The sequence below is a fragment of the Photinus pyralis genome, unplaced genomic scaffold (assembly GCF_008802855.1).
Source record: "Photinus pyralis isolate 1611_PpyrPB1 unplaced genomic scaffold, Ppyr1.3 Ppyr1.4_LG1, whole genome shotgun sequence".
NCBI classification, from domain to species: Eukaryota; Metazoa; Arthropoda; class Insecta; order Coleoptera; family Lampyridae; genus Photinus; species Photinus pyralis.
Window position 1 is genome coordinate 45,634,719 of NW_022170249.1, and position 15,940 is coordinate 45,650,658.

Sequence of the window (15,940 nt, forward strand, 5' to 3'; positions counted from 1 at the left end):
TGCCATTGCACGATTCGTTCGTCGCGTGCGTAATGAAGATGGAATTCCTGCGCTTTTAGGTTGCCGATTTGGTGATGATTCCATAGAAGTATCCAGAAATCAAATTAAAATTAATGGGGATCAACCTTTCTTCTTCAACCAAATCAATTTACATCATCAGAACGCGTCAAACAAACCCTATGCTGATATTTTTCAGCGTGTAGGAATCATGGTTAATGATTTTAACAATGGCGCGCACATTTTAAATTTTTAACTAAACTTATCGAAGTTGTTGTAAAATTGTATTTTTTTTGTATAAAGAACATGTGTAAAATAGGTATATGTTATGTTACGTACTTTTTACAATATCGTTTTATTATGTACAGTAGGTATACGTATATGCCCCTAGCATGTATTGTATTACAAGTGAGCAAATTTAAAATAACTGTCCAGTATGCACTAAACTTCAATTATAATACGAGTACAATATTAATTAATAATTATATACCATTAATAAAAACAAAATGTCTTATATTGTCTTACACGGGGGCGAAACTGCCGGATTCCGGCAAAGACATACCTATCAATTTAACTGCTTTCTACAACTAGGTAAATCTTCGAGGGCTTGATTTCACCCCGTGAATTCCATGGTTTCTCGCATGGAGTAGGTACCTATGCAATTTTATAGGCGGGCATTTTTCTACCTTTTGACGGAGATGGAAGACTAACTACTCCGGAAAATGTTGATCCCCTACGTCTACGTGATAGGTGATTTTACAAGTTCAGCAAATTGTGCTTATAAAATAGCAGAAGCATTGTAAATCATCTAAAAACGTGTGTTTTACGTTCTTCATCACGATTTGCAGTTGGAGCCGTCATGATTACCTACAGACTAACGAAGAATCTAAATATCCCAAAAATTCCGTACACAGAAATCAGTTCGGGCCTTCGGGGGGATAATTATGTTAGGTTTCTTAAAACAAAGTAGAACCCGAGGTAGAACCGTTACGGGAGCATATTATAGTGAGTAGGTATGTATACCAAATTGGGCGAAAAACCACGCGGAAAACTTGCCACAGATATTTTCCCCACAAGTCGTTATTGCATTGTAACAATGGAATTCCCTTGATTTAGCATCAACTTTAGACTAGGCATTATTTATACCAAACCTTAAAGCTTTTGAAGAGTAAAAAATTTTCCATAAATAAAGTAAAAATGTGACTTTGAAAAGAGTTTCAAATGTGTAACTGTCCAAGGAGTTTCTGTGGAATAAATTAAATTGTGTATCAAAGTATTCTGTCCCTTTATAAATGCCAGATACGGCCTCGTATATGAGCTTAAATGTTTTTCAACGTTTGTGAGGCTCGCTTTTGTTTTAGGTCTCAGGCAATTTTCCACTGTGACTAGCTATTATCTTAGTGTAAAGAATAGAAATTTGCAACATAGGTATGTAGATTTTAGAAGAGAGCATCCCCTCAATTATAAATGCCTAATTGATATTCTATCCTAAAGCGCGTAATACGTAAATATTTTCATTGTTCACTGTTAATGATCAGTGGGTAACATACAAGGGAAAATGTAATTTATACACTTCCATTCGAGGATCCGCAGGCTGAATAATATTTAAATCGATTGAAGCAAATGTTTTGATGAAAACTAAAACCAAATACATTCCTAGAAATTAATTGAGTGCTTATACAGTGTGGTGACAACACGCAAACAGACAATTTTTAATCAGTGACATACTTGATGCTTTCATTATCCATTAATTAAAATTCTATTTCAACTCGAGTCAAAGTTTTCTGTATGAATAATGTTTCATTCCCTTAGTTAAAAGACGAGCTTTATTTAATCTCTTTGTTTGCGAGTAGGTATCAGATACATAAAGTGCTCGAAGGATAAAGGGATCACCGAACAAAAAAGAAGTAATCTGGAATGAGTGATGCGAACCGCAGGAGATGTGTGGCATTTACAACAACTTTAACAAACGTCGGCTATTAAAGGTAGATTATTAATTATGTTTGTTTTAAGAGAGATTATTCTGCATACATTAATATTAAGTTGTTTGCTCGTGTGAGTTTGAGCAGCGTTCAAAATATCGATCTTCTGCTTTGTAGCTATCCTGAATATTCCATTAATCTCAGGTTCGATGTTTTTGGTCAATTAATTACCAAAATGATGACCAGGAATTGAGAGACAGATGTTGGTAAACAAATGTAATAAAAAAAAACCAAAATGTTATGCATATATCCTTTAAGTACCGCTTTATAAGTCATTGGAAGCAACGTTTAACCGTTGAGTGCCAAATGCAATATGTGCTGCATCAAAATGATGCAAAATTCATACAGGATTGTGATGCATGCCATTTAAACTTGAAAATAATTTCTAATCTTGATTATAATAAATACAAAGCGTAGGTTGTATGAATTAAATATAAGCACTTTAGGTTGACAGATTTTCTTAACCATTTACAAAGCATCCCAGGTCTTTTACATAGCTATAGAGTCCTTTTCTATAAACATCGCTGCCTATTACCGACAGGGACATTCTAGAAAGAGTCCAAAGAACATTTAAGAGGTATTTTTCTCGTGCTAGTTGTGTCCTTACTAAAGCAATCTAGGCACTTTTCAGGTTTTTTTAACCATGCTCTTTCAACGTTCGATGTTTTGTGGTCCCTTTACAGTGCCTTTTAGACGCACCTACACTGCCCTCAGAACGTTTAGAAAGGACTTTAAAGAGTTCACAAAAGGGCGTTAATAGGTCCTGACAAGTGAAAAAGGGCCATTTTGAAGGTCCTTGAAACGCCCGCTAGATTGTTTGAATGCGTTCCAGTTCCTGTTCAGCTTTAGAACATCATTTAGTTTTCCCCACGCTTTTATACATTTTGTAGATTCTTTCATCAATTTCAAAACTTACTAGGTCTATTTAGAGTTTTGCAAAAAACTGGGAAAGCCTGTGGAAAGTACTAGCGGTATAACGGCAATTCTTGAAAGATACTGCATTTTGTGATATCAAGGTCTACTTGGTACAGGTGTTCCTTAGAACCATTTCGACGATTTGACCCGAAGAACACGTGACATTTTCCGTGTGGGTAGATTTTAGAGGGGGCGGGGGTGATTAATTGTAAAATTTTTGAAAAAAAACTAAATATAGCCTAGAGACGATATCTGGATGTCTCTTTCGCATAATTTTAACCCGAGGAATCCAATGGTAGTGCTAGAAATATAATCTGGATACAAGAAGTCCGCCAAAAATCGCCATTTTTAGAAAATGACCGACTTTCACTGATATTTTCACTTCTTTATCTTATTTGACAATATCATATAATAATTATACCTATCGTTCCATTTGAAATATTCAAAAAAAAACCTGCCGAAGTTACATTCAAAAACTTCAAGGATGCTCCCCTTCCCCCACTCCTCATATTTTACAAGTTAGATCAATATGTGATGCATTACAATGATGCAAAATTCATATAAGATTGATATGCATGTATTTTTCATGCATGTATATTTTAGGAAAAAAGTCATTTTTCTACTTAACCCCTCTAGCGGCAAACCTAAAAACTGAAAATAATTTCCAGCGATTTCTTTTGACTTCTTTTGTTAATAAAACCTTTTTCCCGAAGTGTGCAATTAACTGGTCCATATATATATGGCCTGTGACCTTTATTAATTGGACACCCTGTACGTTGTAGAAAATTAGATAACTAATGTCTCCTTTGTGACATTTCGTTTCCTCAAGAAGATGTCGCGCACTTGAGCCCACTGGGCTTTCGTAGTGGTCCGTTACACAAGCCACCCTAACACGGAGTTTCTATAGTGAATTATTCACACTGAAATAGTATTGGTATTTAAAAGACAATTACCTAGATTAGAAAATGAAGCAAAGAATCAATAATTGAATTAACATTAGGAAATAAAAAACCAATAATAATCGAATGTCTGTGACGCTTTAGCCTCCAGTCCCTCAGGGAAAATAATTCGATTAGAGTAATGGAAGTTGATAGACAGATCCCTCAAATGCCAGGCCGTGAATTAACATTTAGGTTCATTAATCTTTTCAGGCAAAGCTCTATTGCTTGCAAATCTATAATTTTACTCGGTTTTCTTAAACTGCTTCCCGCTTCAAGTAATGATGCTGACTTTTGTAGCACAGATACATAAGGTATAGCTTTACGTAATGTGTGGACAAATCATTACACACCAGGACATTTAATATAAGCTGCTTTAATTAAAATGATCACCTTACATGCAGGTGTAATAAAAAAAACTAGTTTTCAGAGGAATGACTACTATGTTTTCGAAAGGCTAAAATAATATAAAGAAATAAGATGAATGATGAATCAGTATTGAAACTCTCTTATTGAACATGAACATTGTGTATACCACTCACGCGAATGAGATTTATGTGCATGTAACGCTTCGAGGAAATGTGAAAGCGCTACACAAAACGGCGCAAGGAAAAGGAAAACCACAAAAAACAGGTAAAACAAACTAATCTACAGTATTTCTAACTCAACGACCTATCAATTACACGCCAGGAGTTGTTTTCCTTGATCTTCATGAGTAGGGCTAAGAAATTCAATTAACACCTGCGCCGATTCATCAAATCCTTCAGAATTTAATTGTATAAGTCTATAGACTTCATTTTATTCCTGGAAAAACAAAACCTGCAGCTGCACAATAATAATTACTTACAGATCACTGACGTTTCATTAAACTGGATCAGCAAAGCTTTTCCGTTACATGAGCATGACGTTCAATGAAGCGTCGTTTGAAAATGCGTCGAATGCGGATTATCTGACGATGACGTTTTTCCTTTAGTTTATTTACATTTCATTTCATTGATGGATGGTAAACCAGGGGAAACGTTACACAATTCTCAGTAACTTTACTGGATTGTAGGTACATGTTGCCATATAATACTGCCACGGGGCGGTGACCACGTAAAAGTACTTTCTGTTCTTACGTCTGTATCCCACGCACATCTACTTCATCAGACAAAAATTCTCAGTCTGCACATACCATGCATTTCAGGGTTACCTCAACTGCATCTTCCCCACGCTTCTGCATCCCTAACTTTCTTTTGTACACTACTCGTCTGCAATCTTGCTCTTGCACGGCATTGTTACTGTGCTTTAGCATGGAACCATTTGTAGAATCAGGAGATCAATTTATGAAAATAATTTACTCTACTGACTCTACAAATACCTTAAAACATAGTGTCTTGACCCTTGAAAATTTTACTCAAAATAATGCCATCTTAGTAAAGATTGTTTGCGCAAAAACCACCATTTGCATTAAGTAACTATAACTGCTAAATAAGGTTGTTGTAATGTTTCAAGTAAGACCGCCGAGAACTCTGCACGATGGAAATTGATACGGTTCTTCCCCTGCTTTCAACGCAACGCCTTTCAGAGCTTTTCATTGCATTACCTTTTCACGTCAAATTTAACTTCGATTCGTTATCGAAGGACTTGTATAAAGATATGGTAATCTTATATAACAAATCTTCTACACAGTCATATAATCTCTGAATTTAAATAAAGAGGCTGTCGTGAGAATGACGTATAAAATGGACAGCAATTTGTTTTTCTAAATTTCATCTCCTTAAATTACACTTAAATACCTAAGGGAAAAGCTTCTTTTTTTCTGATGTAATTAAGGCAGCTAATTAATCCAAAGAAAATACTTCAAATTGAATGTTACAATCTCTGCATTTGCTCTCAAAACAAAAAGAGGTAGACATTTTATACGTAAATGCGAAGGAAACAGTCTCGACGCATCGAGAAAATGCTAGGATAGATGAATGCCGAAAGAAAATAGGAGAAATTAAAAGGGAGAATTCCAACCTGAAAATCGGCAAACTTAATTTCGCGTTCGAACAACAAAAGCGACTGATAGATAATTTACAAAAGGAAATCAAAAAGAAAAGTTTGATCAATGATCATGCCCGGGATGAAAATCTATATTTAATTTAATTTGATTCGAAATGTTTTTTTGTAATGACTTCACCACGAACTTAATTAATTTTACGTTTATTTTAAAAAGGAAAGTGTGGAGAGAGTCTCAAAAAATTCCAGAAGAGTTTTAAAACTAGTTTCCGGAACATTTAGGGATATAATTTTTAATTAGTAATTTCTTGAAGGGAGAAACATTTTTAAAAACAATTCTCGTTTGTCACGTATAAAGTTCGTTGCCTATACGTATCCATGGTATATAGCAACCATTGCCGCAATAATTACATGGATATTAAGGTAAGCTTAAGCTAAGCCTAGTCGAAGTTTTTCGGTGCAAACGGCAATAAATGATTCCCAATTCATTAATGAAATCATGATTTAATTAGAAATGAATATGGAATAGAGAGAAAATACTACAATTTTACTTGGATCAAACAAGTGTAAAAGTAAAAGTAACAAGATACGAAGAATCGCATATGATTTTCAGGGGAATTTTTTGGCACTCATCTGGAACAAGACAATCTGGCTAATATTCAATAACAGTGATTCTTGAACTCGTAAAAACAGGAAAAAACAGACGGACAAAACCATCACATAAGGGGAATTTCGTTGGAAAAATTCGCCTCAAAAGAACGAATTTTGGAAATACATGTCAGGAACAATCAAAAGCGTGAACCGGGGAGACTTAAATATCAAGGTGAAAAGAAAGACCGGATCACATGGTAAAAAACATAAAAACAGCAACGGGGGCAGATTTATGAATTTCTGTCTTGTGTAACGAGAGCATTAGATTAAAGTAGTATAAAACTGCCAAGGTTCTAAAGTAGTTTCCCAAAAAATTTTTTATATTCTCTTCTCCAATGGATTTTGACGCCCAGATAGTGTGAGTGGACCTCCTTACATTGCGTAGATCAGTATAACGTAAAACTATCGTGGAAAACGCTTACTGCGTACATTTTTTTGTAATAATTATAAAATGTAGAGCTGAAGTGTTCCATGCAATTTTATCTTTAAACCGATATTAATGTGGATATAAAATTATAATTTACCTATAATTAATATATTTTTTAGGTAAATTATAATTTTATATCCACATTAATATCGGTTTAAAGATAAAATTGCATGGAACACTTCAGCTCTACATTTTATAATTATTACAAAAAAATGTACGCAGTAAGCGTTTTCCACGATAGTTTTACGTTATACTGATCTACGCAATGTAAGGAGGTCCAGAGGGTGCCTGGCACCCTCTGGATATTAAGTGGCACCCTCTGACCGATCACGATCAGAATCGTAAAATAAAAATGTACAATATTGCTATTTTTGTGCATTGTAAATTAATTATCACAAATATACAATATTATTGTTGTTCATAATTATTACAATAAAATTGAATAAAAATGATTATTCTTGATAATTATAATACCTACTCTACATACTACATTTTGTAGTATGAGTACAATAATGGTTATTAGAATTATGCAATTTGGTTCAAAAGTAACAAGTTTAAGTAACTCAGATTCAGACATATCTGAAATCTGGACATTCTAGCTCTAGGCTTGTTTCTTGCTTGACAAGTTGGCCACATCGCTGATTACATTCGAAAAGGAAAGAAATAAAAATATAGACATGAACACACTTCTAAGAGAATTTCATAATGCCAAAGAGAGAAGGTTGCATTGCAACTATATATATTTCAGCTTTTTTCTATTGTTATAAATAAATTGTATTTATAATGTATATTGGATAAAATTAGTTTTTTTTAAATATATTTTTTGCTTTTTTTGACAAACAAGTCTCTCGAGACTTCATTTTTGTAAACAATAAGTGCACCCTCGAACATGTCGTTTGCACCCTTACAATTTTCGTTCTAGCTACGGCCCTGGTCTTCCGCTTTACCTGTATGGGTACTCTGAAGAGACAACGTGGCATTTAGGCACGATGTTCCATGACACTGGACGCAGAATTCATTCTTCAGACCTACAACAAGAAGCATTATGTCAAAAAAAATTTTATAATTAAGTATACGAATACAATAGTCTCTCGTATGTCCTAACTCCTAAGTGTCCGGTGGAGAAGGTTTACCTGATTTTCTGAAACTGCGAGCAGTCATGCAACCACGTTCACAGCCACATGAAATAAGTTTGAGGAGATTTTCCTGACGCCTATCACAACGACTTCGGATCCAGCTCAGGAAAGTCTCCTCAAACTTATTTCATGTGGCTGTGAACGTGGTTGCATGACTGCTTGCAGTTTCAGAAAATTAGGTAAACCTTCTCCACCGGACACTTAGGACACACGAGAGAATATTATATTCGTATACTTAATTATAAAATTTTTTTTGACATGCTTCTTGTTGTAGGTCGGAAATGTAACGAACTCTGCGTCCAGTGTCATGGAACATCGTGCCTAAATGCCACGTCGTCTCTTCAGGGTACCCATTGCAGGTAAAGCGGAAGACGAGGAGAACTACGAGTCGGTAATTTCAGACGACCCTCTACCACTAGAGGACGTGGAAGAGCCTGCAGAGGAGAATGATTAGGTTGAGATATACTTAAATGAATGTGTGAATAGTTTGATATGAAAATACTGTTTTTTACATAGTGATGAAATTATCGGACTTTTTTTAACGAAAAATCGTATGAAAAGTGGTACTATTTTCACGATTCGCGTTTCCATGGAGTTTAGTCCTGTCTATGAACAATAGCATCCACTTTTGAGNATCCCACCCCCTAGACCCTGTGCTAAAGGCTCCAGCGACCCCACCACCCCCCAGAAACCGTGTTTTCGCCCTTTTTGGCTGATATCTCGCGATCTATGAGGTCTAAATGAAATATATTTTGCTGAAAATATTTTTCGTGAAATTTCATACAAGGTAGATACTGAAAAGTTAGCCTAGGTCCTACCTCTTAGCCAAAAAATTCATAAAAGGAGGCGAAAATCATCAATTTTCGTGTTTTTTTGCGGTTTTTTGAAAATATATATCGCGACCTTTAGGGCTAGATGAAATATTTTTAGCTGAAAATGCTCCTCGTGAATTTCTTACAAGGTAGATACTCAGAAGTTAGCCTAGGTGTACCTCTTAGCCTAGGACATTCATAAAAGGAGGCGAAAATCATCAATTTTCGTGTTTTTTTGCAAATATATAGCGACCGTCAGGGCTAGATGAAATATGTTTAGCTGAAAATGCTCTTCGTGCAATTTCATACGAGATAGGTAACTGAAGAGTTGGCGTAAAGTCACCTTTCACCTTCAACTTTCATGTGTGAGGAAATATTCATTGTAAAACAAAGTATTTCTATGTACCATTTATTCACGTAAAAACAGTATTTTCATATCAAAATATTCACACATTCATTTATATCTCAACGTAATCATTCTCCTCTGTGGATTCCACTTCTTCAGGCTCTTCGACGTCCTCTAGTGGTAGTGGGTCGTCTGAAATTACCGACTCGTAGTTCTCCTCGTCTTCCGTTTTACCTGCATGGGTACCCTGAAGAGACGACGTGGCATTTAGGTACGATGTCCCATGACACTGGAAGCTGAGTTCGTTACATTTCAGACCTACAACAAGAAGAAAGTCAAAATTTTTTTTATAAGTATACGAATATAATATTCTCTCGTGTGTCCTAACTCCTAAGTGTCCGGTGGAGAAGGTTTACCTGATATTCTGAAACTGCAAGCAGTCATGCAACCACGTTCACAGCCACATGAAATAAGTTTGAGGAGTCTTTCCTGACGCCTATCACAACGACTTCGGATCCAGCCCAGGAAAGACTCCTCAAACTTATTTCATGTGGCTGTGAACGTGGTTGCATGACTGCTTGCAGTTTCAGAAAATCAGGTAAACCTTCTCCACCGGACATTTAGTTAGGACACACGAGAGAATATTATATTCGTATACTTAATTATAAAATTTGTTTTCTCATAATGCTTCTTGTTGTAGGTCTGAAGAACGAATTCTGCGTCCAGTGTCATGAAACATCATGCCTAAGAGCCACGTCGTCTCTTCAGGGTACCCATGCAGGTAAAGCGGAAGACGAGGAGAACTACGAGTCGGTAATTTCAGACGACCCACTACCACTAGAGGACGTCGAAGAGCCTGAAAAAGTGGAATCCGCAGAGGAGAATGATTACGTTGAGATATAAATGAATGTGTGAATAGTTTGATATGAAAATACTGTTTTTTACATAGTGATGAAACTATCCGACTTTTTAAATGAAAAATCGTATGGAAAGTGGTACTTTTTTCATGTTTTTTACTATGCGTTTCCATGGAGTTTAGTCCTGTGACTTTTGAGTGACAGTAAATCGCGAATGTCAATCAAATTATTCAATTGTGGGTTATTAGGGATCACTATGAAAAAAAATGTCGTGTACAACACGTGTTGAAAGTGTCCTTTTTCCATGAATTTGCTTGATTAACTCGGGCTTCGCCATCATTAATGAAACTGCAAATTCATGAAATAAAGTATCACTTTCAAAACTAGTTGTACAAATAACTATTTTACGTGAATAAATGGTACATAGAAATACTTTGTTTTACAATGAATATTTCCTCACACATGAAAGTTGAAGGTGAAAGGTGACTTTACGCCCATTCCTCAGTTACCTACCTCGTATGAAAATGAAGGAAGCGCATTTTCAGCTAAACATATTTCATCTAGCCCTAAAGGTCGCGATATTTTTGCAAAAAACCGCAAAAAAACACGAAAATTGATTATTTTTGCCTCCTTTTATGAATTTCCTAGGCTAAGAGGTACCACCTAGGCTAACTTCTGTGTATCTACCTTGTAAGAAATTTCACGAGGAGCATTTTCAGCTAAAAATATTTCATCTAGCCCTAAAGGTCGCGATATTTTTGCAAAAAACCGCAAAAAAACACGAAAATTGATGATTTTCGCCTTCTTTTATGAATTTTCTCGGCTAAGAGGTAGAGACCTAGGCTAACTTTTAGTATCTACCTTGTACGAAATTTCAAGAGGAGCATTTTTCAGTAAAAAATATTTCATCTAGACCTCATAGATCGCGAGATATCAGCCAAAAACGGCGAAAACACGGTTTCTGGAGCCCTTAGCACAGGGTCTGGGAGGTGGGATTTTTAATATGTTGTTTCTGACACCTAACTGAACATATTCCACCATTTTTTTCTTTTCCACCCCAAAATGTCCAGTTAGATGTCTTTATCGCCTAGACTATTTTTGATGCGTAGGTAGTTCTTATGCTCACGGCTCACCAGGAGAAAACGCCGATCACAGAACACCTGATGGTGGTCTAGAGTGGTGTTCTTAGATCATATAGTACAACGGTAGAGTTTCCAAATTTTCACCAATTTACTGCTGAGTGCAATATATACTGTTCACATTTAAAAGAACCCTTTGCCTTTCCTCTTTAGAGTTAATTCGTGATGGCATGCCAAAATTGGGGTTCTAATGAAGTTACCCTATACCAGATACATAAAATATTTTCCTAAATTGACATTATTTAAGACGTGATTTCAGTTATTCTACACATTCTTCCACTGTATAGGGCAGTAATAATAAGAGCGCGATGAGACTGGAAATGTACTATAACTATTAGTGTACAAACGAATGTTTGAGATGCACGTTATTCAAGCTTGGAGAACACGAAGTTGAGGTAACCCTTTACAGTATAGAAATCCGTGATATGTGCATACCTACTGAAAGTTTATGTAGCATGAAGTTGTATGAAAATGTTTGCTATGCATGGCATACAAAACGTAAACGATAAGTATAAGATGCCACAGGCTGCTGGTAGCAATTATGTACGCTGTACAACAAAGTTAATTTTATTCCAGCGATCCTGAGAATAACCAATATTTCGCCTGCTTTACGGTCTGTTCAGATGTAAAACGCAAATACACTTAACGAAAAATGTCATTATTTCATCCAGATAATGCAAATACAAGCCAGCCGAGTATTTAGAAATTATAATTATGTAACTGATGTTATAGTGGTGCCATACTGAAATTGAGCGACTAAATTCTGAAACATTTGATCAATGGACCAATTTCTTACTCCTACTCACCAAAACCAGGTAGTTGGAAAGCAACCCGTGACATGTAATTTATACGTTGTTGAGGTGGGAATAGGTATCTATTATGAGCTTTCTCCTGCTTTGTCATGGTTTTCCTATATACACAATGTTCAGGTTAAATAAGAGCGTGATTGAATTCTGTTTCATTTTTTTATATTGTAACGTCTTTTGAATACACAATATATTCCTATAAACCAGCAACGACAACACGACAATGTATTATTTCTTTAAAATTGAGTTTTTGTAGAGCGATCTAATTACCTAAAGTAGAAGCATTGTTTAAATACTTTATTTAAACAATTTAAACAATGGTAGAAGCATCGACGAATAGGGTTTTCAGAGCTATATTGTATGAATACGAATGGCGGTTTGTTCATTATTTCTTGATTTTCTCATTAAATAAGTTAGGTATACAAATTCTTCGCTTTTTGTGTATACGTTCGGCGTTGTCAAGCTTGTTTAAAAAATGTATGTCCTTTCACAATTTGTTCTCTTGAAAATCTTTTCAGTGTGATTTTTCTTATTTTAGTTTAAGAAATATGTGACATAATATCACGTCAGAACAACGACCACCGGAGAAAATATGCGATCGAAATATAAAGGTTAACTTCTTGTACGCAGCGCACGTATATGGAACCGTCCTCAATTTATCTCACGAATTCATTGTCTTTTCGCAGCAGTTCATGATTAATAAGAAGATCGAACCTTACAAAGTTTCAAATTCCACGTAGCTATACCTGCGGTTTTATTTTAGGGCACTACAGCACTACCTAATACTTCATTAAATTTAGGAGGTGATAAAGTTCAAGACACATATTGAATTTCGTTCAGATAGAAAAGTATATTATTACCAAAGCCCTCAGGATTCGTTGTGTAGGGCGAGGGGGTCAATTGGCATTTGCTGACGAGCACACATTGTAAATGGCCTGTCTAAAAAAATAAGTCAAGACTACCTTTACTTAAAATTAATGTAATTAATACTAGACTTGACTTATTTTTTTTAGGCAATCCGTTTGTTTACACACCACGATTGATAAACATGTATTTCACTCGGTAAATAGATGGACGAGGGTTGACCTTGTGTCGGATCTTAGACTACTCCAGAAGATTGTCAGGAACCAAGCTCTAAAAAAGTGGCCAAGAGAGTGAAGCAGAGCATAAGGGACCAACGAAAATCTAAAAAGATTTAAACGATATAAACTTGACAAAATATACAGAAAATTTACTGGAACGTATACCTACTCCTTTGATTACCGTCAAAAATAATTGCGAATGATGAGTCCAACTAAGAAACGTAAAATCTGGTGGTAAAAGGTAGCGTTTTTAGACCCCTTGCGCAGTAGGATAACCGATTTTGTGAAACTTTCTACTGGGTTTTATTGGTTCAATTACAAGACTCCTACGTTAATTATTAGGTACATGCCTCAAAAGAAAAGTAGTCAAACTTCAAAAATTTTGAAAAATATTGTACAACGAAAACTTTGATGCTGGGTATAGGGAAATGTGGTATCAAACGACGTAGACTTTCGTGTAAATTTCGAAAATGCAATAAAATACCGGGTGTTACATTTAAAATAAGAACGTTGCTATCAACATCCGGTAAAACAGGAAGTGAAACTATCATGATAATATTTTCTTTCAATAGATCATAAGAACCCATGTTGGTATGCAAATTTTCAAATTTAAATTATCAATGAGAACCTGAACACTTTTAGATAACGACCCAGCTTACCTTGAAACCTCTTCTGCAAAACCTCACGTTGCGTGGTGATTTCCACACCGACGAATAAGGGATGGTACAAAAGTTTTGGTCTGGATTACGGTCAGATTTAACCGTAGCACAAGTGTTAATGAGGTCAATGGAAGGTTGAGAGTAGACCCATGCTCGGGGGATATCAAGTAGCGTTCTTTCGTAATGGACTGGATACATGGTGTTCATGGTTATTTGCGAGAGCCTGGAGACATTTAGGAGCATTTCGTGTACCGCCAGTGAGCAGCATGTCGATATAAGGGCAGCATAGATTGAAAGCGACACTAGTGATGTGGATAAAATGGGACACTACTTTAAAATCCTCAATTTCTATCAGTTGTGGATTCGCTTAGATTCATTGCCCCATGGCTAAAGAGAAGTGAAGGTGCACGGGCAGCTCATTTGGTGATACGTTACCTTCAGTATGGAAAATAGGACCTTTGGGGTCTGGGGGGGTATGGAATACCTCCCAGCACAGTGACAGTCCCATTGCAATTTCCAGAACACTACCATAAAGGTGCTTAGGGCTTAGGGAAAGGGTTATCAAGCCCTTCTTTGCCGAGTAGTTTTGAACCCCCGTCACTATTAACATAATTTTCCATGGTCATCGACTTCCAGCATCATCACTCGTCTCCAGTGACAATCAGAACTGTGATGTATCACAAACGTCAAACGTAACGTGCAGGTTATCTGAAGGTCTTATTCTGTGAGGTTATCTGCCAAAAAACGTTATTTTGCGTTAATTTATGTTACATTACGTTTTCTACAGATAACCTGCACGTTAAGTTTAGCGTTGGTGATACATCACAGGGTTAACTGTGTCATAATACCTACTTCTCTTCTAATCGTCTTAGTTTTGGCACAATATGTGAAATATGTCAGCATTCGCTATACGTTTTTCGTTTTCGTTTCTCACGGAATTATTTATACCATTCGTAAATTACTTGTCGCTTTACTGCAATTTTCCCTGATGGCGAGAGGTTTCTTGAATGTAAGTTATACACTTGCAAAACGTATTAGCAGAGTGGATTTTGAAATACAAGTATTGCACGTAGTTGCGATAAGTGGACGTGATGCAACTATTATTGGCCCCCGGCTCAAACATCATAAGTAAATATACGTAATCAAACACGATATTGGCATCTTCACGCAACAAAGATTGAATCTCAGCATGCTTCCAGTAATGTAAATATAATTGTCTTGGTAGGTAGATACTAAAATTCGCATTATAGAAGATGATTTTAAATAACGACCTTAAGAAAACCGTACATTAAATCCTATTATGCAAGTTTTTTCCACTGTATGGTTTTATAAACGATCGTTTTAGTGCGTCAATGGATAATTGCAACACGCTTTACTTCAAAACATCATTTGCAATCCCTTTTACCTTTTACGGTTTCATTCTAAAACTCTTCCTCTTCCTATTTCTTTTATAGGGAGGTAATACATTTCTTCCCGGCATGGCTAGCCTGTATTGAATGAATTGCAATTAGGTACTTATAATGTAGTTAAGACGAAGTGATTGCGTGTTAGCATTGCGTTTGAAATCGATTCAAACAGTGTTTTAGAATAATTCATTCTGTTTTTTTACCAACCACTTGCTCCACTTTTGTAGAATTATAAGACCTCTAATAAAGCAACAGGAGTTTCTCTTCTTTGTTAATTTAGGTATTATTTAACTATCGAGCATAATACTTACTGGAAGTGGATTGACGAGGTTGATGGATCATTGTTGGAAGATCTAGAAGAGTTAGAATATCCAAAAGTTATTAAAAGATCAATCTCCACTGAAAACCTTCCCAAGAACAAACTTATTCCACATGTTTGGAAAATTTTAATTTTATTTTACGCACGCACATATCTACACCGGCAATTACTACATACACAAATTAGTACAACTTCCATGCTGCTATAACAGAAAGGAGCACATTTTTCAAACATGCAAAATGTTACAACGCGAATTTATAGGTTAGATTACAAGTGTATACGAAAACGACGACATGCGTCTACAGACTGGCGCTTACCGTCGCTGGCGTCGCACTATTGATTTGAAGGGCCCATTCAAGAACTCCCAAATTATCAAATCGTGCAGCTCGAACTTTTTGCCACCACCTGCCTTAGATTGTTTCATGGCGAAAAGCTCAATCATGTTCTAACAACCCTTATCAATCATCTAAGTTATTAATTCAACA

General features: G+C 35.9%; 1 protein-coding gene across 1 annotated transcript in view; it reads right to left on the reverse strand.

Annotated features, from left to right (window-relative positions):
• The window catches only part of LOC116175382 (multiple C2 and transmembrane domain-containing protein), a 116,611-nt gene extending 100,918 nt beyond the window's left edge, over positions 1-15,693 (reverse strand). Inside the window, exon 1 of the mRNA XM_031493511.1 lies at positions 15,448-15,693. Coding sequence (XP_031349371.1) covers positions 15,448-15,478 — 31 coding nt within the window. The 5' untranslated portion in view covers positions 15,479-15,693. The remainder of the gene's footprint in view (positions 1-15,447) is intronic.
• Positions 15,694-15,940: the final 247 nt, after the last annotated feature.